The sequence below is a fragment of the Ranitomeya imitator genome, chromosome 6 (assembly GCF_032444005.1).
Source record: "Ranitomeya imitator isolate aRanImi1 chromosome 6, aRanImi1.pri, whole genome shotgun sequence".
In the NCBI taxonomy this organism is placed as follows: Eukaryota; Metazoa; Chordata; class Amphibia; order Anura; family Dendrobatidae; genus Ranitomeya; species Ranitomeya imitator.
The window spans coordinates 307813724-307837113 of NC_091287.1; the positions used below are offsets into that span (position 1 = coordinate 307813724).

Below are 23390 nucleotides of genomic sequence, written 5' to 3' on the forward strand. Positions count from 1 at the left end.
CATTCCTCCTCACAGCGCCGGCATTCCTCCTCACAGAGCCGGCATTCCTCCTCACAGAGCCGGCATTCCTCCTCACAGAGCCGGCCGGCATTCCTCACAGCGCCGGCATTCCTCCTCACAGAGCCGGCATTCCTCCTCACAGAGCCGGCATTCCTCCTCACAGAGCCGGCATTCCTCCTCACAGAGCCGGCATTCCTCCTCACAGAGCCGGCATTCCTCCTCACAGAGCCGGCATTCCTCCTCACAGCGCTCAGCCCTCTCATCCTGCAGAGTCTTCCTGGCAGCGCTGCACTGAGGGCGGAGGGAGGTCCGGTGACAGCAGCTCCCGGCCGGGGGTGGGAGACAACAAGTTACACGTAGCCTGCCATCGCCCTGACAGCAGCGCCGGCATCCCTGTGACGACTGAGCCGGAATGTCGGGACATAGCGGCACAGGGAGGATAGCGGTGTAGGGAGCGGCACAGGGAGGACGGCGGGATGTGCTGCTGAGAAGTTGGCGCAGGGTCAATAACAATGTCCTGTGTGACACTGATCCGGGGAGCGAGCGCCGGCATCTAGTTCCTGCCGCCACAGCTGGGCACATCAGGGCTGCCACGTTGTGCCCGCGGCTGGGGATGCGGGCTGAGGATGGCATCGGCCGTGTTTGAGGGCACCTCCCTGGTGAACATGTTTGTGAAGGATTGCTGGGTGAACGGCATCAGGAGACTCATCATTAACCGCAGAGGGGACGAGGAGGAATTCTTCGAGATCCGGACCGAGTGGTCGGACCGGAACATCCTCTACCTCCACCGGAGTTACTCGGACCTGGGGCGGCTCTTCAGGAGGCTGCTGGAGTCCTTCCCGGAGGACCGGGGGGAGCTGGCGCAGACGCCGCTGCTGGAAGGTGGGTGCCATGCCACCTAGATGGGTGGGCAGAGTGTCTGCTGCTCCAGTGGTTTACATCTATGGTCACTGAAGTGCAATTATTAGAATTCATGCTTTTTACACTTTTGTTGATAAATGTATCGAGTTTATACAAAGACTCAATATTTACGGTGCTGACCTTTTTTTCCCAACACTTCCACTGTTTGAGGATTGAGATCTGAAGAGTTTCCTTACCATGATGGACCCATAATGTCAATGTTTCGTTCATCGAACCACTTTATCACTTTTGTCTTGTGATTTGCTGGAAGAAGCCATGTTCATCAGCACATTGCTCCCGGATGGTTGGGAGAAGATGGAGGATGATTACATACAGTGATCTTTGGCGCCACCATGGATGATAAACAGCCTCACATGTGAATATCATTCCTCCAGAGCCCCAAACAGTCTGCAGGGGGCTTCATCAGAGACAATCATGTTACAGGAAGTATAGGGATTGGACTGCAGAGGACTGGGGTATTTTCTCTGATGAAGCCCCCCAGGCATTTCAGATCTGTAAGGATAATTGTCCATAGAAGAGAAGGTCAGGGCTAACATGAGTCACAGACACTGGTGGGTCACAGTCATTTGTCAATCAGTCACTTGTGGGTTCCTGTTGCAGACACTTGTCAGCGGTAGTCACAGACACTTGTGGGTCACTGTCACTTGTAAATTGCAGTCACAGACACTTTTGGGATGCAGTCACTTGTGCGTCACTATAACTCGTGGATTGCAGTGACAGTCACTTGTGTTTCAGAGTTACTTGTGGGTCACAGTCATTTGTCTGTCACAGTTACTTGTTGGTTGCAGACACAGACACTTTTGGGACACCGTCACTTGTGGGTCACTCACTTTTGGGTTGCAGGAAGTCACTTGTGGGTCACAGTCATTTGTGTGTCCTAGTTACTTGCTGGTTGCAGACACAGACAATTGTGGGACACAGTCACTTGTGGGTCACTATCACTTGTGGGTGGCAGTCACTGTGACTTCAACTTGTAGGTCTCAGTTACTTGTGGATTGTACTGACAGTCACTTGTATTTCAGAGTTACTTGTGGGTTGCTGTCACAGTCACTTGTGGATCAAAGTCCCTTGTGTGTCACAGTCACTTGTGGGTTGCAGACACAGACGTCTGTGGGCAGGTACGGACTGGGGCTGAAATCCAGCCCTTGCATTTCAAATCACACAGGCCCATGTTGTCTCCGTCCCCAAGCACCAGAACAATATTTCTAACAATACCTGTGGCCTGCTGGGGTAAGTGATGGAATCTGCGACTTTGTGCTCTGTTACAACTCATAACAGTATGGGTGTCTTGAGAACACCGATTCTACTAACAACGTAGCAGACAAGGCTGCCCACAACCAGTCAGGCCCTTCTGGCATTTGCCAGAATTGCCAGATGGCCAGCCCGGCCCTGTCTGTGGGTCACAGTCACTTATGGGCTGTAGTCACCGACACTTGTGGATCAAAGTCCCTTGTGTGTCACAGTTACTTGTGGGTTGCAGACACAGACATCTGTGGGTCACAGTCACTTATGGGCTGTAGTGACAGACACTTGTTGGTCAGAGTCACTTGTGGGTCAGAGTCGCTTGTGGGTCACAGACACTTGTGGGTCACAGACACTTGTGGGTCAGAGTCACTTGTGGGTCAGAGTCACTTGTGGGTCAGAGTCGCTTGTGGGTCAGAGTCAATTGTGGGTCACAGTCACTTGTGGGTGGCAGTGTTACTCCATTCTGGATCATTCCCTGTGACTTGGCAGTGTTGTGTTGCGCAGTCACTGGTCCCAAATCACCATTAATTCCAAGCCTTATTCGATATTCCCGGCTACTCCTTTTTAGCTGCCCCATGTTCTACGTGACGCATCTGTGGGATCTGATCCTAAAATCTGTCTTGCTTCCTTGTATAGCTGGAAATCCGCAGAATGATCACAATTACATGGCGCAGAATAGGTAGGTAATGGTAATGAGGTCTACTCACTGGACGGACAATAGAAACGGTTATGGAAATCAGGAATCCATCTTGCTGTGCATGTAAAGGGCTGCACCAAATGATTTAGGAGCAGAATATTTATGTGTGAGCCCAGGCTTTTTATAGGAGTGAGTTGAAGTAGCCTTTCTCCTGTTGAGCATAGGTTGGATGTTTCCGTGTATCCGTAACTACTACGGGATCTGAATGCAGGGTACATAGATATAGGACACTGGAATTACTTGAGATCCTAATAAAATGAACAGTTATAATGCTGTAACAACCCTTCCCCCATATAACGATGAGGAGGAAACAGTCACCAGAGCTGGGGTGGGTGATGTGCTCCTGGTGGGAGAAGTTTCTACACTGAAAAGCTTCATAGGCCCAAATAGTGAAGAACATGTTCTGTCTTATTAGGTTTGTCTTTCTCTGTTATATTCACATATACGGCTATAAGCTGAGCTTCCTTCCCTATAAGTGGCCATACGTAGCTGTTGGCTGACGGCTTCCCCATATGTCTGCGTGCTCATTTCAGATGAGATTCGGGAGAGAGGATAAAATGCTGACACCTCTGGCTTTGGTCTTTCTCCGGGGGAAACACATTTTATTTATTTTACTCCCTTATATAGGACCATAAATTCCACAGCACCATACAGACATTATCATCGCTGTCCCCGGTGGGGCTCACAATCTAGATTCCCTATCAGTATGTGTTTGGAGTGTGGGAGGAAACCCAATTGTTGTCCAAATGGATCAGAATGTGTAAAGCAATATCCCCCAAATCATTGGCTGGCAGATACTAAAAGCTTTTTCCATCACTGTGATATGGACGACCTATCTTTGCAATGATCGGCAGGGGTGCCGGGTGTCGGACTCCCAGCAACCTGATATTGATGGCCTAATTCTAAAGGTAGGTCGTTGTTATCAGAGTCCTAGAAAACCCCTTTATTTTAGCTGTCCCTGCTGAACTGACATGGAGAATACAGTGGAAATCTCGAGTGGATTTATTTCCTTTCTGAAACAACAAGGGCAATAAGGAATTACAAAGTCAAACATGACTTTTCTGAGTTTCATCTTCTTAGGTGACCACAGACAGTAAAGGCCCCCTACATGTTAGACTAAAGTTGTCCTAGAACGACAATATTGACAGAATCGTCCAACAGTCTAATGTGTATGGAGACCTCCCGGCTCTGCCCCCAACAGATGATGTCAGGGGAGAGAAGGATCCAGCCTGTCAGATCTCCATCTGACAATTCTTTTTATTCTGTGAGAGATAAAATGGCACCAGATTAGTCTGGCAGCGGCTCTGTAATAGTAAGAGCTCTACCTCCCTGTGTATGAGGGAGATGGAGATATACAGGTGCTTCTACCAAAATTAGGATATCACCAAAACGTTAATTTATTTCAGTTCTTCAATACAAAAAGTGAAACTCATATATAGAGTCATCACAAACAGAGTGATCTATTTCATGTGTTTATTTCTGTTAATGTTGATGATTATGGCTTACAACTTTTTGATAATATTCTAATTTTGTGATAAGCTCCTGTAGGTGTCGTCTACATAATTGTCTGATCATCCCTTATCAAACGTGTATGGAGACTTTACAGATGTTGTCCGGTCTTCTGCTAAAAGTCTGCAGTTACTTTATGTTACTGTAGACTTCCGAATCCTCGCAGTGTGTCCTCTGCACGCTGTCAAGATTCTCTTACATTGCCGGTGAGAACGGGCAGTCACGTGACTGTAAGAATGCAAGTGCATTAATGTGGTCGCATGCTGATTAGACTTGCTCATGTCACTTGTATTGAGTGAGACCAAGCACGTCTAGTCAGAATGTGGCCAGACATATACATATTGTATACTTGCACGACGGCTTGTTCTTGCTGGGAACACAGGAGAATGCTGACAGTGTGCGGTGCACGCACTGCAAGGATTCGGAAGTCTACAGTCACATAGAGTGACTGCCCCTTTTATAAGAAGACTGGCCAACCCTTTTAAAGGGACTCTGTCACCTGAATTTGGCGGGACTGGTTTTGGGTCATATGGGTGGAGTTTTCGGGTGTTTGATTCACCCTTTCCTTACCCGCTGGCTGCATGCTGGCCGCAATATTGGATTGAAGTTCATTCTCTGTCCTCCATAGTACACGCCTGTGCAAGGCAATCTTACCTTGTGCAGGCATGTACTACGGAGGACAGAGAATGAACTTCAATCCAATATTGCAGCCAGCATGCAGCCAGCGGGTAAGGAAAGGGTGAATCAAAAACCCGAAAACTCCGCCCATATGACCCAAAACCAGTCCCGCCAAATTCAGGTGACAGGTTCCCTTTAAGGTTTCTTGTATGTAGTCTTTTTAATGATTGCTTTCCCACAGGGGGTGCTGCTCCTTACCAAGAGCCATCTGATAAAGAATGGAGTCTTATAAGCCATGCCCCCTTGGAATTTCATTTGACGTATCCCCAGTAACATCTGTACTTTCCTCTGGAAATTAGCATACCTGCCCAGATATTTGGAAACCTATGGACATTGTTGCACCTGTATTTTCCTGGCCAGCAGCTGGGATTTGTGCAATTTTTGATCAAAAATGTTCTGGAATCATTTAAAGGTTTGGAATGGGTTTTAAAAGGGTTGTGTGTACGCCTGTACCGATAATTCTTTTCAATATAATAATTAAAGAGGGACTCCAGCTATTAGCCCTATCTCAGGGCTCTGTAAGGGAATCTGTCACCATGTATATAGGAGCAGAGACCCTGATTCCAATGATGGGTAACTTACTGGGCTTTCAGTTTTGAGGAAATCACTGTTTTACTTCAGATCTAGCAATTATCTGAATGCTGTAACTTCGCCCATACCACTAATTGACAGCTTTCTGTGTATACTGTGCATAGGCAGGAAACTGCCGATCAATGGTGGCACTGGGGTTATACAGAGCTCATGAATATGGAGGACTACATGGAAGCAGGTTTACTAGTCCTCGAGTGAATCTTCTGCTGAGAAAGCAGTTCAGTAAGTGACACATCACTGGAATCAGGGTCTCTGCCCCTACATCATGCTGCTCTCAGATTGCATGGGAAAAACCTGGTGATATTTTCCTTTTAAAGGGAAGCAACATCTAGCAGTGTGACGTTCCTCCCCCTCACAACTATGAACACGACTATGTGGTGGAATATAGATACCTGCACCCAATATTGCACTAAAAGTGTTCGCATAACGGGGTGTCCGTATCCAATGATGGGAAAATACATGCAAATAATGCACTTAAGTAATGACATTCAGTGCCCAAAAAGCCCTCCTCTCACTTTTTTCTCTGTTGCTCTGGACTTGTGGATTGTCTCAGTTTCTTTTTAGCTTCACATTACTAATTTGTGTTGTCCCTTTTCTGTCGCCTTGAAAGAGATATTGTATACTTGGCACAGAAGTGGCGCTGAGTTGCCAGCTACTGACAGAGACCCTCTGTTTGCCCCTGCAGCCTGCCCGGGACGCTCTTTACTTCTAACTTCAACTTCAGCTCCTAAGTCTATACAGAGCTGGAAGCTATTCATCCACTGAGCCAGATATATTTGGGGGCATACCTCAGAATGTGCTCCATATTCATACACGGGGGTTATCAAGCAGCTGATAGATGCCATGCAGCGCCTTCAGATGCGGAAGCGAGCGGTGCTGGATCATCCCTTTAAGGCTACGTGCCCTTAAATAAAGATCCCTCATCACCAGGTCACAGTGACCAGTTTTTGCTCCTATGATCATTTTTATGTTTTTTTATCAAGAGGCCGTTGCTCACAGGGTGATTGACTGAAGACACGCTCCTAGAGGATCCCGTGACCAGCCCCACTATAAGGGCTCATCTCCACTTGTGAGGAAAACGGACGAGTGCAATCCGATAAAAAATCGGATTGCACTCGGACCAATGTTAATCAATAGGTGACACTCCATTTGCGATTTTTTTCCCAGCCGAAATCGGACTGAGAAAAATCTGTGTCGGCTGAGAAAAAAATCGCAGCATGCTGCGTATTGCTGAGATTCTCGGACGAGACTCGCCAATGCAAGTCAATGGGTGCGAGAAAAAAAACGCATGGAATACGGACCATCCGTATTCCATCCGTTTTTTACGGATACCTTACCATTCTGTGGCACAGAACACTGTAAATAGTCCTGTAAATGACTGTATAAAAATAGTTGCAGAGAAAAAAAACGGATTGCATACGGATGTAAAAACGGATGATGCGATTAAAAAATCACATTACACTCGCATGACACTCGCATGACAATCGCACACGTTACATCCGTTTTTTCGGTCCGTAAATCGGACCGTTTTTTTCTCACACAAGTGGAGATGAGCCCTAAAGGCCATAAAGGTAGCACATTGGGTGCCCTAAATTAAAAGGCCAATATCTATAGCACCGTACGGAGGAATCAGAAAAAAAAATATTCAGGGGAGCAGCAGAAATAAAAGAAGAGCAAAATGTGACCACTTTTCACCCGGTGATTAAGAAAGCCAATGTCAAAATATCAGCATAGGCTGTGATGGGGAAGGGTTCTGGAGAAGGGGGCTGGCTTAGTTATTGAAATGAGACAGGCAGAGCTCTGATTGGCTCCTTTCACACATCCGTTTTTTAGAATCAGTCACAATCCGTCATTTTTAGAAAAAAACGGATCCAGCAAATGTTGCTACTGGATCCGTTTTTTTTCCCCCATAGACTTGTATTAGCGACGGATTGTGACAGATGTCCTTCCTTTTCATCCGTAAAACGACGGATCTGTCATAAAGTCGTTGTCCGTCGGGCTACTTTCACACTAGCGTCGTACGACGCACGTCGCAATGCGTCGTTTTGGAGAAAAAACGCAGCATCCTGCAAAATTGCTTGCAGGATGCGTTTTTTCCCCATAGACTAACATTAGCGACGCATTGCGACACTTTGCCACACGTCGCAACCATCGTGCGACGGTTGTGTCGTGTTGTGGCGGACCGTCGGCACCAAAAAACTTGCATGTAACGTTTTTTGGTGCGTTGTGTCCGCCATTTCCGACCGCGCATGCGTAGCCGGAACTCCGCCCCCTCCTCCCCGCAGCTCAGAATGGGGCAGCGGATGAGTTGAAAAAATGCATCAGCTGCCCCCATTGTGCGGCGCTTCCACAGTATGCGTCGGTACGTTGGCCCGGCGCACTGCGACGGGCCGAGTACGACGCTAGTGTGAAAGTAGCCATACATACTAACGTTTTTTGTGTACGTCGAAAAGACGCACCGTGACGGATCCTGCGGCGTCTGTCGTTGGCTATAATGGAAGCCTATGGGCGCAGGATCCGTCGCTGTCTGTCCGAAGACGGATTCCAGTGATAGATTCCGTTTTTTTGCAACCAAGCATGCCCGGAACCCATTTTTCCTTTCAGCAAAAAAACTTGTACTTAGGACAGGCCATTACTATCAGATGGTTGAGGTCTAAGCTGTAATCATGAGAGAGAGAGGAGAGAGAATATAAAATTCAGCTACGGGGCATGCTCAATTTAAAAAAACGGAATCGGTTGCCGGATTCACTCAGTTGACGAATCCGGCACCATATGCTTCCATTATAGCAAAGGAGCCGGATCCGTCGCTGGCCGTTTTTTTTAGACGGACACAAAAAACGTTCCTCTGTGCGTTCTCTCCAATTTTTGACAAATCTGGCGAAAAACGGATATAACCTGAGGCCATCCGGCGCTAATACAAGTCTATGAGAAAAAAACAGATCCGGCTCCAAATTTTGCCGGATCCATTTTTTTTCAAAATTCGCCTGATTGTGCCTGACGGCAAAAACCTGATGTGTGAAAGTAGCCTAATAAAGGTTCCCATACACGTTAGATGAGATAACCCGAGCCCTGGGCGATCATCTAATGTAAGTAGGATTGTTCTTACTCTCATCCAAGAGCAGGTATTGGGAGAACAAAGGATTTGTACCTGCTTGCTTTCAGCATGCCTGATCCACTGTTCTCACAGTATCTTAGGCCTCTTTCACACTTCAGTCTTTTGGCGTCAGTCACTACCGACATAGTGACGGATTGACGGATCCGTCACAATTGTTGCGAAAACGGTTCTAACGGATCCGTTTTTTTGACGGATCCGTTACTTGGGGGTTGTCTGGGAGAAGTATCTACTTTTTGGAGCATGCGCAATTGAAAAAACGGATTGGGGCGACGGATCCGCCGAAAAAACTGTTGCGGCGGATCCGTCGCCCATAGGCGGCCATTCTATGGAATGGCGGACGCGACGGATCCGTCGCGATCCGCCATTTCGGCGGTGACAAAAAACGTTTCAATGTCCGTCTATTTTCAGAAAACGTCCGCCAAATTTCGACGGATCCGTCGCATGGCGGATGGAACGGACGACCATCCGTCACAATCCGTCACTAATGCAAGTCTATGGGAAAATAACGGATCCGTAAAAAAAAAATGACGGATCCGTTATTTGAGGAAAATGGCGGTTTTAGACTGATGCCAAATAACTGAAGTGTGAAAGAGGCCTTACAGGAGACAAGCTGCCTTCAGAGCTATCTGCCAGCATTCTCTGGTTGAGCTAATGTACATAGGGGCAGGAGGGACTGGTGGTGTGCCTGTCCGGAAGCTATGAAAGGTCCCCTTCTCAAATCAATACAAAAGCGGTGCTGGAAAAAACAGTACCGGCGTCATCAGTGTTTTGGATCAGTGTGCCATCAGTGTCATCAGTGTGTGATCAGCGTGCCATCAGTATTCAGTCAATTTGTCATCACTGTGTTAGGCTAGGTTCACATCGCTTTAGTGCCATCCGTTCAATGGTTCCGTTAAACGGATGCCCTAACGCTGATGCCCAAAATCTCTTTTTTTCTACAATCGCATTAATGCATGCGCTAACGCATGGTATCATTGCGTTGGCATGCATTAGTAATTGAGGTCTATTCACAGTGAACGCATCAGTTCGCTGTGCGTTAGACCTAACATACCCGAAAACTCGGTAGACCGCGTTCAAAGGTGCGTCACAAAGTAACGGACCATAGCTAACGCATGCCGATTTTGACATGCGTTAGGATGCGTTACGATAATGGATGGCAATAGGTGCATTAATGGATCCGTTACATTAGTTAGTGCCGCTTAGTAACGGATCCGTTAAACTGATGGCACTAACGCGATGTGAACCTAGCCTTATCAGAGTGCCCTCAGTGTCATCAGTATACCATCAGTATTAGATCAATATTCCGCCAGTGTCATCAGTGTGCCGTCAGTGTGTCATCAGAGTGCCATCAATGTGCCGTCAGTGTGTCATCAGAGTGCCATCAATGTGCCATCAGTGTGCCGTCAGTGTACTATCAGTGTGCCGTCAGTGTTTTTATGGTATGGCAAAAGAAAAAGTAATTACAATTTTTTTTCTGCATTTTACAGTGTTAAACACATACAGCACATGGAAAGCACACTGATACCATCCTTGTGCTGTACATGGTTTACACGGACCCATTGACTTGTATAGGCCCTTTTCATCCATTCCGCAAGAAAAGAAACGGACATGTCTTCTTGTGGGTCACACAGACATGTGCATAGCAGCTTATCTTATAGTGGGTACATGGGAAAAACGCGAATGCCGCACATACTGCAAACATGGACATGAGACGGAGGCCTAAGAAGGTGTGTGGGCACCTAAAGCCACATGGACTCCTCATGGAGCTCTTCTAGAACATATTGCTGACAAGGTGCTGGTGTCTGTGATGTCGGGGTATCCTGTCTCCCCTCTCGATCCTACATTTATACAAATTCCTTTTTACATCTGTTCAGATCTGTATCCTCATTGGGCTCACAGACTGTAGGTATTTTCCTTCCTCGGTCTCCCCATGTAACTATGACACGTTGTATAATGTCATTTTTGGAAGCATGATGTCCTTTCTGTTGGTGGAAATGTAGAAATAATACAGGTCCTTCTCAAAAAATTAGCATATAGTGTTAAATTTCATTATTTACCATAATGTAATGATTACAATTAAACTTTCATATATTATAGATTCATTATCCACCAACTGAAATTTGTCAGGTCTTTTATTGTTTTAATACTGATGATTTTGGCATACAACTCCTGATAACCCAAAAAACCTGTCTCAATAAATTAGCATATCAAGAAAAGGTTCTCTAAACGACCTATTACCCTAATCTTCTGAATCAACTAATTAACTCTAAACACATGCAAAAGATACCTGAGGCTTTTATAAACTCCCTGCCTGGTTCATTACTCAAAACCCCCATCATGGGTAAGACTAGCGACCTGACAGATGTCAAGAAGGCCATCATTGACACCCTCAAGCAAGAGGGTAAGACCCAGAAAGAAATTTCTCAACAAATAGGCTGTTCCCAGAGTGCTGTATCAAGGCACCTCAATGGTAAGTCTGTTGGAAGGAAACAATGTGGCAGGAAACGCTGTACAACGAGAAGAGGAGACCGGACCCTGAGGAAGATTGTGGAGAAGGACCGATTCCAGACCTTGGGGAACCTGAGGAAGCAGTGGACTGAGTCTGATGTGGAAACATCCAGAGCCACCGTGCACAGGCGTGTGCAGGAAATGGGCTACAGGTGCCGCATTCCCCAGGTAAAGCCACTTTTGAACCATAAACAGCGGCAGAGGCGCCTGACCTGGGCTACAGAGAAGCAGCACTGGACTGTTGCTAAGTGGTCCCAAGTACTTTTTTCTGATGAAAGCAAATTTTGCATGTCATTCGGAAATCAAGGTGCCAGAGTCTGGAGGAAGACTGGGGAGAAGGAAATGCCAAAATGCCTGAAGTCCAGTGTCAAGTACCCACAGTCAGTGATGGTGTGGGGTGCCATGTCAGCTGCTGGTGTTGGTCCACTGTGTTTCATCAAGGGCAGGGTCAATGCAGCTAGCTATCAGGAGATTTTGGAGCACTTCATGCTTCCATCGGCTGAAATGCTTTATGGAGATGAAGATTTCATTTTTCAGCACGACCTGGCACCTGCTCACAGTGCCAAAACCACTGGTAAATGGTTTACTGACCATGGTATTACTGTGCTCAATTGGCCTGCCAACTCTCCTGACCTGAACCCCATAGAGAATCTGTGGGATATTGTGAAGAGAAAGTTGAGAGACGCAAGACCCAACACTCTGGATGAGCTTAAGGCCGCTATTGAAGCATCCTGGGCCTCCATAACATCTCAGCAGTGTCACAGGCTGATTGCCTCCATGCCACGCCGCATTGAAGCAGTCATTTCTGCCAAAGGATTCCCGACCAAGTATTGAGTGCATAACTGAACATTATTATTTGTTGGTTTTTTTGTTTGTTATTAAAAAACACTTTTATTTGATTGGATGGGTGAAATATGCTAATTTATTGAGACAGGTTTTTTGGGTTATCAGGAGTTGTATGCCAAAATCATCAGTATTAAAACAATAAAAGACCTGACAAATTTCAGTTGGTGGATAATGAATCTATAATATATGAAAGTTTAATTGTAATCATTACATTATGGTAAATAATGAAATTTAACACTATATGCTAATTTTTTGAGAAGGACCTGTATATTTAGTGTCAGTGAATTTGTTTTTGTATTCCTTTCAGCATGCCCATGCATGATTTACAGAGCCGCGGGTCTTGGCTATCGCCAAATGTATGATAGTGAAACCTGCTTTATAACTTGCTTCCAAGCTACTGAATAATTTACATGGAGTAATCTACTCTTACACAAAGGAGAGTGGGATGTTTTCACTAAAACTTAACTTATCGGCAGTCTTATATTTCTAAGCCAGGGAAAATTAATAGGGAGGAAACTTTAATAAGATGGATTTGTGACAGTCAGTGAAAAATGTTTTGGGAGCTGTGTAATGTTTCATTCACTAGTGAAGAGGAGCACTAATATGGACAGGCAGGAAGGCTCCTGATAATGTGGATTACATTAGAACCACTATCGGTTTGCTATTAGTAGCCTATTTTGGATCTTTACTTATACTTCACAACATTTCTGAAATGTCACTGAAAGTTGGGCAATTTCTGATTAGAAGATGGAGAATCTTTTGTGATGTGACCAACATAATGTCTCCAAGATCTCCTCCCATGTCACAGCATGAGCCCCAGAGAGGCCAAAGCCAGTAATACGCTTGACATAGATGTCAACCAAGCGCTTGGCATAGCTGTCAGCCAAGCGCTTATTACTTAGCTGTCAACCAATCACTTGACATAGCTGTCAGCCAAGCGCTTATTACTTAGCTGTCAACCAAGCGCTTGGCATAGCTGTCAGCCAAGCGGTTATTACTTAGCTGTCAGCCAAGTGGTTATTACTTAGCTGTCAACCAATCGCTTGACATAGCTGTCAGCCAAGCGGTTATTACTTAGCTGTCAAACAAGCGCTTGGCATAGCTGTCAGCCAAGCGGTTATTATTTAGCTGTCAGCCAAGTGGTTATTACTTAGCTGTCAAACAAGCGCTTGGCATAGCTGTCAGCCAAGCGGTTATTATTTAGCTGTCAAACAAGCGCTTGGCATAGCTGTCAGCCAAGCGGTTATTACTTAGCTGTCAGCCAAGTGGTTATTACTTAGCTGTCAACCAATCGCTTGACATAGCTGTCAGCCAAGCGGTTATTACTTAGCTGTCAAACAAGCGCTTGGCATAGCTGTCAGCCAAGCGGTTATTACTTAGCTGTCAACCAAGCAGTTATTACTTAGCTGTCAGCCAAGTGGTTATTACTTAGCTGTCAACCAATCGCTTCACATAGCTTTTAGCCAAGCGCTTATTAGCTGTCAGCCAAGCGCTTATTAGCTGTCAACGAATCGCTTGACATAGCTGTCAGCCAAGCGCTTATTACTTAGCTGTTAACCAATCGCTTGACATAGCTGTTAGCCAAGCGGTTATTACTTAGCTGTCAACCAAGTGCTTGACATAGCTGTCAGCCAAGCGCTTATTACTTAGCTGTTAACCAATCGCTTGACATAGCTGTCAGCCAAGCGGTTATTACTTAGCTGTCAACCAAGTGCTTGACATAGCAGTCAGCCAAGCTCTTATTACTTAGCTGTCATCCAAGCGCTTAGCATAGCTGTCAGCCAAGCGGTTATTACTTAGCTGTCAACCAAGTGCTTATTACTTAGCTGTCAGCAAAGCGGTTATTACTTAGCTGTCAACCCATCGCTTGACATAGCTGTCAGCCAAGCACTTATTACTTAGCTGTCAACCAATCGCTTGACATAGCTGTCAGCCAAGCGCTTATTACTTAGCTGTCAACACATCGCTTGACATAGCTGTCAGCCAAGCGCTTATTACTTAGCTGTCAGCCCATCGCTTGACATAGCTGTCAGCCAAGTGCTTATTACTTAGCTGTCAACCCAGCGCTTGACATAGCTATCAGCCAAGCACTTATTACTTAGCTGTCAACCCATCGCTTGACATAGCTGTCAGCCAAGCGCTTATTACTTAGCTGTCAACCCAGCGCTTGACATAGCTGTCAGCCAAGCGCTTATTACTTAGCTGTCAACCCATCGCTTAACATAGCTGTCAGCCAAGCGCTTATTACTTAGCTGTCAACCAATCACTTGACATAGCTGTCAGCCAAGCGCTTATTACTTAGCTGTCAACCCATCGCTTGACATAGCTGTCAGCCAAGCACTTATTACTTAGCTGTCAACTAAGTGCTTGACATAACTGTCAGCCAAGCGCTTATTACTTAGCTGTCAACCCATCGCTTGACATAGCTGTCAGCCAAGCGGTTATTACTTAGCTGTCAAATAAGCGCTTGACATAGCTGTCAGCCAAGCGGTTATTAGCTGTCAACCAACGCTTGACATAGCTGCCAAAAAATTGCTTGACATAGCTGTCAGTCAAGCGCTTGACATAGCTGTCAGCCAAGTGCTTATTACTTAGCTGTCAACCAATTGCTTCACATAGCTTTTAGCCAAGCACTTATTAGCTGTCAGCCAAGCGCTTATTAGCTGTCAACGAATCGCTTGACATAGCTGTCAGCCAAGCGCTTATTACTTAGCTGTTAACCAATCGCTTGACATAGCTGTCAGCCAAGCGGTTATTACTTAGCTGTCAGCCAAGCGCTTATTACTTAGCTGTCAACCAAGCACTTGACATAGCTGTCAGCCAAGCACTTATTACTTAGCTGTTAACCAATCGCTTGACATAGCTGTCAGCCAAGTGTTTAATACTTAGCTGTCAACCAATCGCTTGACATAGCTGTCAGCCAAGCGGTTATTACTTAGCTGTCAACCAATCGCTTGACATAACTGTTAGCCAAGTGGTTATTACTTAGCTGTCAACCAAGTGCTTGACATAGCAGTCAGCCAAGCTCTTATTACTTAGCTGTCAACCAAGCGCTTGGCATAGCTGTCAGCCAAGCGGTTATTACTTAGCTGTCAACCAAGTGCTTATTACTTAGCTGTCAGCAAAGCGGTTATTACTTAGCTGTCAACCCATCGCTTGACATAGCTGTCAGCCAAGCACTTATTACTTAGCTGTCAACCAATCGCTTGACATAGCTGTCAGCCAAGCGCTTATTACTTAGCTGTCAACATATTGCTTGACATAGCTGTCAGCCAAGCACTTAGTACTTAGCTGTCAACCAATCGCTTGACATAGCTGTCAGCCAAGTGCTTATTACTTAGCTGTCAACCCAGCGCTTGACATAGCTATCAGCCAAGCACTTATTACTTAGCTGTCAACCCATCGCTTGACATAGCTGTCAGCCAAGCGCTTATTACTTAGCTGTCAACCCATCGCTTGACATAGCTGTTAGCCAAACGCTTATTACTTAGCTGTCAACCAATCACTTGACATAGCTGTCAGCCAAGCGCTTATTACTTAGCTGTCAACCCATCGCTTGACATAGCTGTCAGCCAAGCGCTTATTACTTAGCTGTCAACCAATCACTTGACATAGCTGTCAGCCAAGCGCTTATTACTTAGCTGTCAACCCATCGCTTGACATAGCTGTCAGCCAAGCGCTTATTACTTAGCTTTAAACCAAGTGCTTGACATAACTGTCAGCCAACAGCTATTTCTCCCTCATCAACCATGCTCTTGAAGCCTCCATCTACACACCTCAGGTAGGATGGGCATGTTGAAATTCAAAATGTCCAATTCTTCTTTACTCCAATGTCTGCCACAGTTAACCATGAACATGAGATCAGGTCAGGTTGGGCTGACTTATTTTATGTTTATAAAAGAGACTGTATTCACTTTTGACTATCTGTTATCGATTTAGTGTATTACTGTAGTTCTGTGTCACAACCTATTGCATTCCTGCTGTTTAAAAACTGCAAATCCCAGCATGCATAGCCAAATGTCATGTTTTTGTAGTTTTGCAATAGCAAGGGGACAACAAGTTGAGAACCATTGAATTTGAATATTTATGTGTAGAACAAATGGTAGAGCCGGTTATTGGAAAGTGGGAAACTTGGTATTTTATGCTAATATCATATATTACAAACTTTCAGATTTTCTCATATGCTTCTGGGTTAAAGGGAATGTCCACGACTTAGTGATTGTCTTATCTGTAGGGTTGGTCATCAATATTAGATCGGTTTGGGGTCCTACAGACAGCACTGATCTCATATGGATTATCTATTGCATGGATAGGTTAACAACCCCTATATCCAAGGACATTATTAAAAATGTTCATAATATGATGGCTATAATATAGTCTTTTTTCACAAAGCCCTTTTACATACTCTTCTTTTTATTTGCCTTTTAACTGTCAAATGTATAAAATCAGTAACTCTGCCAATGGGTGGATGACCGTCCCTAAATTCTTAGGTCTAAGGGGTAACATTTCTTGTTGTGGATAGTGACATACCGGCTATGACATGCCAAGGTAAGGAGGCTTAACCGTTTTATGCTTCTCTGAGAAATTTAATATGCAAATTGCCTCTTCCAAGCGGAAGAGGACTTGAATCCTATAGTGCCACCTGTTGGAAGCAGCGATCCCATAAGTCACTATTGACCCTTTAACAGGCCTTGAAATGTGACTTAGGACAAAAAACCAAATCAGAATCTCAATTTTCAGATAGTGTTTCGGGCTATTAGCCCTTCATCAGTGCAAAGTATGAGAACTGATTTGGCTAGGTGAGAGACTCTGGACTGAGGTCTAAGGGGTAACGTTTCTCCTTGTGGAGAGTGACATACTGGCTCCAGCATGCCAAGGTAAGGAGGCTTATTTGCTGTGCAATGCTCCTCTGGGAAATTTGATATGCAAATCGCCTCTTCAGAGAGGGAGAGGACTTGAACTCTATAGCGCCACCTGTTGGAAGCAGCCAGCAATCCTACAAGTCACTATTGACCCTTAATTCTTAAATATTTTTTGGAATATGGACAAATTGAAACATATATACAGATCCCAAACTGCTGAAAGTCTACTTCTGTTTCTGAAAGCGATAAAAAGGTTCTGATCTACAATTGTGTCATCTTTTTTTAAAAGGACAAAATTGTTATTACTTACTAAAACCATGCCACCTGAACTTAATGTGTATGGTGAACATTAGAGTTTATCAGTTCTAAAAGGTAAAAAAATGGCATAAACAAATAATACCTTTTATAACAAATTACATTTTTACATTTAGTTTTACAAAAGGTGCACCCATATCTTAATTATTGTATGAATACTATCTTTTAGGGCTTATTACAATTAAGGATTCACATGAAATTGAAGCAAGACTAAATGAAGTGGAGAAACTATTGAAGACTGTGATCAACATGCCTTGTAAAGTACGTATCTTTGATTGCAGCTATAGAAATAGACTATAGCCACCAGGAATTAAAGGGAAAAACTACAAGTTACAGCCATGGCCAAAAGTGTTGACACCCCTGCAATTCTGTCAGATAATACTCAGTTTCTCCCTGAAAATGATTGCAAACACAAATTCTTTGGTATTATTATCTTCATTTAATTTGTCTTAAATGAAAAAACACAAAAGAGAATGAAGCAAAAAGCAAAACATTGATCATTTCACACAAAACTCCAAAAATGGGCCAGACAAAAGTATTGGCACCCTCAGCCTAATACTTGGTTGCCCAACCTTTAGCCAAAATAACTGCGACCAACCGCTTCCGGTAACCATCAATGAGTTTCTTACAATGCTCTTCTGGAATTTTAGACCATTCTTCTTTGGCAAACTGCTCCAGGTCCCTGATATTTGAAGGGTGCCTTCTCCAAACTGCCATTTTTAGATCTCTCCACAGGTGTTCTATGGGATTCAGGTCTGGACTCATTGCTGGCCACCTTACAAGTCTCCAGTGCTTTCTCTCAAACCATTTTCTAGTGCTTTTTGAAGTGTGTTTTTGGGTCATTGTCCTGCTGGAAGACCCATGACCTCTGAGGGAGACCCAGCTTTCTCACACTGGGCCCTACATTATGCTGCAAAATTTGTTGGTAGTCTTCAGACTTCATAATGCCATGCACACGGTCAAGCAGTTCAGTGCCAGAGGCAGCAAAGCAACCCCAAAACATCAGGGAACCTCCGCCATGTTTGACTGTAGCATACCTCCCAACTTTCGAGCAAGGGAAAGAGGGACAAAGTCAGCGGCGCGCGTAGCGTGTCGCGGCAAATTTTAGGCCACACCTCTGATCACACCCATTTCACAACTAGCCACGCCCCAACCACACCCATTTAGCACTTCTGATCACAATGTTTCGTAAACAATAATTATAAACAAAAAAATATGGCCACACACGACGCTCCATACTGTACAATGGCCACACACGACACTCCATACTGGACAATGGCCACACACGATGCTCCATACTGGACAATGGCCACACACGACGCTCCATACTGTACAATGGCCACACACGACGCTCTATACTGGACAATGGCCACACATGACGCTCCATACTGGACAATGGCCACACACGACGCTCCATAGTGTACAATGGCCACACACACGACGCTCCATACTGGACAATGGCCACACACGACGCTCCATACTGGACAATGGCCACACACGACGCTCCATAGTGTACAATGGCCACACACGATGCTCCATACTGGACAATGGCCACACACGACGCTCCATAGTGTACAATGGCCACACACGACGCTCCATAGTGTACAATGGCCACACACGACGCTCCATACTGGACAATGGCCACACACGACGCTCCATAGTGTACAATGGCCACACACGACGCTCCATACTGTATAATGGCCACACACGACGCTCCATACTGTACAATGGCCACACCCACAACGCTCCATACTGTACAATGGCCACACACGACGCTCCATACTGGACAATGGCCACACACGACGCTCCATAGTGTACAATGGCCACACACGATGCTCCATACTGTACAATGGCCACACACGACGCTCCATAGTGTACAATGGCCACACACGACGCTCCATAGTGTACAATGGCCACACACGACGCTCCATAGTGTACAATGGCCACACACGACGCTCCATACTGTATAATGGCCACACATGACGCTCCATACTGTACAATGGCCATTGGCCACATTATGCTCCATACTGTATAACAGCCCCACATGATGCTGCGTACAGCATACTTGCCCCACGTGATGGTCCATACAGTATTATGGCGCCACATTATGCTTTGTACAGTATAATGGCCCCACACAATGCTGGGTATAGAATAATGGCCACACATAATGCTGGGTACAGTATACTGGCCACACATGGTTACCCCACCCCCATCATTGCCTTCTCCATCACTACACACAGACACCTTTCACCGCGCACCCTCGCAGCAGCCGGCAGCTTCCACACCCACGGCGCTGAATGGTGTCATCCAGCTGCGCCGCTGATTGCTCACATCGCTGCAGCTGTGATAAGCCACTGATAAAGACCTCCGTGTCTCCTGTGCCAGTCCGTGTCAGAGCGAGGAGCAATATCTGCTCCGATCTGACACAGCCAGCGTCCGCTCCGTACACATGCGACTCCGCTCCATACACCTCGTACACACACGACTCCGCTCTATACACCTTGCACATGCGGCTCCGCTCCGTACCCACACGGCTCCGCTCCGTACACCTCATACATACGGGTCCTCCCCATACACCTTGTACACACACACGGCTCGACTCCATACACTTCGTACACACACGGCTCCGCTCCATACACCTTATACACACAGCTCCACTCCGTACACCTCATACACACGGCTCCTCTCCATACATCTCGTACACACATGGCTCCGCTCAATACACCTTGCACATGCGGCTCTGCTCCTTACACCTCGTACACACATGACTGCGCTCCATTCACCTTGCACATACAGCTCATCTCCATACATCTCGTACACACACGGCACTACTCCGTACACCTCGTACACATGTGGCTCTGCTCCGTACACACACGACTCCATTCCATACACCTTGCACATGCGGCTCCGCTCTGTACGCCTCATACACACACGGCTCCACTCCGTACACCTCGCACACACACGGCTCCACTCCGTACGCCTCGCACACACACGGCTCCACTCCGTACACATTGCACACACACGGCTCCGCTTCATACACCTTATACACACACGGCTCCGCTCCATACACATTGCACACGCTGCTCCACTCCGTATACCTTGTACACACATGGCTCTGCTCCGCACACCTTGTACACACGCTGCTCCGCTCCGTACACCTCGTACACACGGCTCCGTACACGTCTTACACACACGACTCTGCTCCATACACCTTTCGCACGCTGCTCCGATCCATACACCATGTACACACACGGCTCTGCTACATTACAGTGTCAGACTGTCACAGGGGCTTTGGTTTTAGCCCTTTTTATGCGGGGGGGGGGGGGGGGGGGGGGGAATAGCAGCCATAATAGCGTTGTGTTGTCACCCTCTCCCAGGGAGACAGATGTGTCAGTGAGTCATGGATCTCACTCACACTGATCTGCAGATAACACAGCAGTGAGCACTGGAGGCAAACAGAGGGAGGCTGTGAGTGTGTCTGTCCCTCCCTGCTCAGCCCCACTCATTCCAGGCATGATTACAGGAGCCAGGCATTATAATTAGCAGCTCCAGTCCACTCACACTGCTCTGCTGCTTACATTGCCGCCGGCACCCAGGCTGTGTTCGGCTGTTACCTCAAACTAGAAGTGTCCCCTCTCTCTCCCTCTCTGACAAGTGACGCTGGGAGACTCAGGAACATGGGGAAGGAGCGTGGCCTAACAAAAGGGGGTGTGACGGAGTTCTCCTGCTGTCTCCCGGGATGAGAGCGTCCTGCGCTGGACAGCGGGGCAAAGAGTCAAATCCGGGAAAGTCCTGCACAATGAGGGACGGTTGGGAGGTATGCTGTAGGGACCGTGTTCTTTTCTTTGAATGCCTCTTTTTTTCTCCTGTAAACTCTATGTTGACGCCTTTGCCCAAAAAGCTCTACTTTTGTCTCATCTGACCAGAGAACATTCTTCCAAAACGTTTTAGGCTTTTTTAGGTGAGTTTTGGCAACTCCAGCCTGGCTTTTTTATGTCTCGGGGTAAGAAGTGGGGTCTTCCTGGGTCTCCTACCATACAGTCCCTTTTCATTCAGACGCAGACGGATAGTACAGGTTGACACTGTTGTACCCTCGGACTGCAGGGCAGCTTGAACTTGTTTGGATGTTAGTCGAGGTTCTTTATCCAACATCCGCACAATCTTGCGTTGAAATCTCTTGTCAATTTTCCTTTTCCGTCCACATCTAGGGAGGTTAGCCACAGTGCCATGGGCTTTAAACTTATTGGTGACACTACGCACGGTAGACACAGGAACATTCAGGTCTTTGGAGATGGACTTGTAGCCTTGAGATTGCTCAGGCTTCCTCGCATTTTGGTTTCTCAAGTCCTCAGACAGTTCTTTGAACTTCTTTCTTTTCTCTATGCTCAATGTGGTGCACACAAGGACACAGGACAGAGGTTGAGTCAACTTTAATCCATGTCAACTGGCTGCAAGTGTGAATTAGTTATTGCCAACACCTGTTAGGTGCCACAGGTAAGTTACAGGTGCTGATGATTACACAAATTAGAGAAGCATCACATGATTTTTCGAACAGTGCCAATACTTTTGTCCACCCCCTTTTTTATGTTTGGTGTGGAATTATATCCAATTTGGCTTTAGGACAATTATTTTTGTGTTTTTTCATTTAAGACAAATTAAATGAAGATAATAATACCAAATAATTTTTTTGCAATCATTTTTAGGAAGAAAATGAGTATTATCTGACAGAATTGCAGGGGTGTCAATACTTTTGGCCATGACTGTATGTATTTACAACTTGGCAATGATCATGCCTTATTGAGCAGTTAGTAGTAATATATAGCAGATGTGCACACACGTTCCACCAATACTGTGCTCATTACATGGTCTTCTCCCACCTACATATTATTAAGCTCTTGTCCTCATCATCTTCCAGTATTCCAGGTCGGAGGTTGTCCTCACTTTCTTTGAAAGATCGCCACTGGACCAGGTGTTGAAAAATGACAACGTTCACAAGATACAACCTAGCTTCCAAAGCCCTATCAAAATCTCTGGTAAGTTATTATACAGTACTGGTAGGTTGTATTGCTGTCATATGCACTTTAGTAAATAGCAGTCATATTACTTTGTCTATGTCAGACCATAGGGTTTTTTTTATAAACCATTTTATGATACCTTGTAGGGCTCTACAAGGATTTTTCAACACATCATTGTATTACAATGGCAGCCTTTTGATTCGCATGGGCACTGTATAACGTTTTCTTTAATCTGTTTAGGCTCTGTAGTGGAAGGCTGAGGAGCAATCTGCTGCAGGAGGCGGTGTATAGAGAGAGCTGAGGAGCAATGTGCTGCAGAAGGCCATGTATTGAGAGCTGAGGAGCAATGTGCTGCAGGAGGCCAGGTATAGAGAGAGCTGAGGAGCAATATGCTGCAGGAGGCTGTGTATAGAGAGAGCTGAGGAGCAATGTGCTGCAGAAGGCCATGTATTGAGAGCTGAGGAGTAATGTGCTGCAGGAGGCCAGGTATAGAGAGAGCTGAGGAGCAATATGCTGCAGGAGGCCATGTATAGAGAGAGCTGAGGAGCAATGTGCTGCAGGAGGCTGTGCAGAAAGAGCTGAGGAGCAATGTGCTGCAGTAGGTTGTGTATAGAGAGAGCTGAGGAGCAATGTGCTGCAGAAGGCCATGTATAGAGAGCTGAAGAGCAATGTGCTGCAGGAGGCCAGGTATAGAGAGAGCTGAGGAGCAATATGCTGCAGGAGGCCATGTGTAGAGAGAGCTGAGGAGCAATGTGCTGCAGGAGGCTGTGCAGAAAGAGCTGAGGAGCAATGTGCTGCAGAAGGCCATGTATAGAGAGAGCTGAGGAGCAATGTGCTGCAGGAGGCTGTGTATTGAGAGAGCTGAGGAGCAATGTGCTGCAGTAGGCTGTGTATAGAGAGAGCTGAGGAGCAATATGCTGCAGAAGGCCATGTATTGAGAGCTGAAGAGCAATGTGCTGCAGGAGGCCAGGTATAGAGAGAGCTGAGGAGCAATGTGCTGCAGAAGGCCATGTAGTGAGAGCTGAAGAGCAATGTGCTGCAGGAGGCCAGGTATAGAGAGAGCTGAGGAGCAATATGCTGCAGGAGGC

The 23390-nt window shown here is 46.1% G+C and overlaps 1 protein-coding gene across 1 annotated transcript in view; it reads left to right on the forward strand.

Moving 5' to 3' along the window:
- The first annotated feature begins 268 nt into the window (after nt 1-268).
- PXDC1 (PX domain containing 1) overlaps nt 269-23390 on the forward strand; it is a 74499-nt gene continuing 51377 nt past the window's right edge. The window contains exons 1-3 of the mRNA XM_069730724.1: nt 269-882; nt 17457-17548; nt 22203-22320. Of these exons, the coding sequence (XP_069586825.1) occupies nt 627-882; nt 17457-17548; nt 22203-22320 (466 nt within the window). The 5' untranslated portion in view covers nt 269-626. The remainder of the gene's footprint in view (nt 883-17456; nt 17549-22202; nt 22321-23390) is intronic.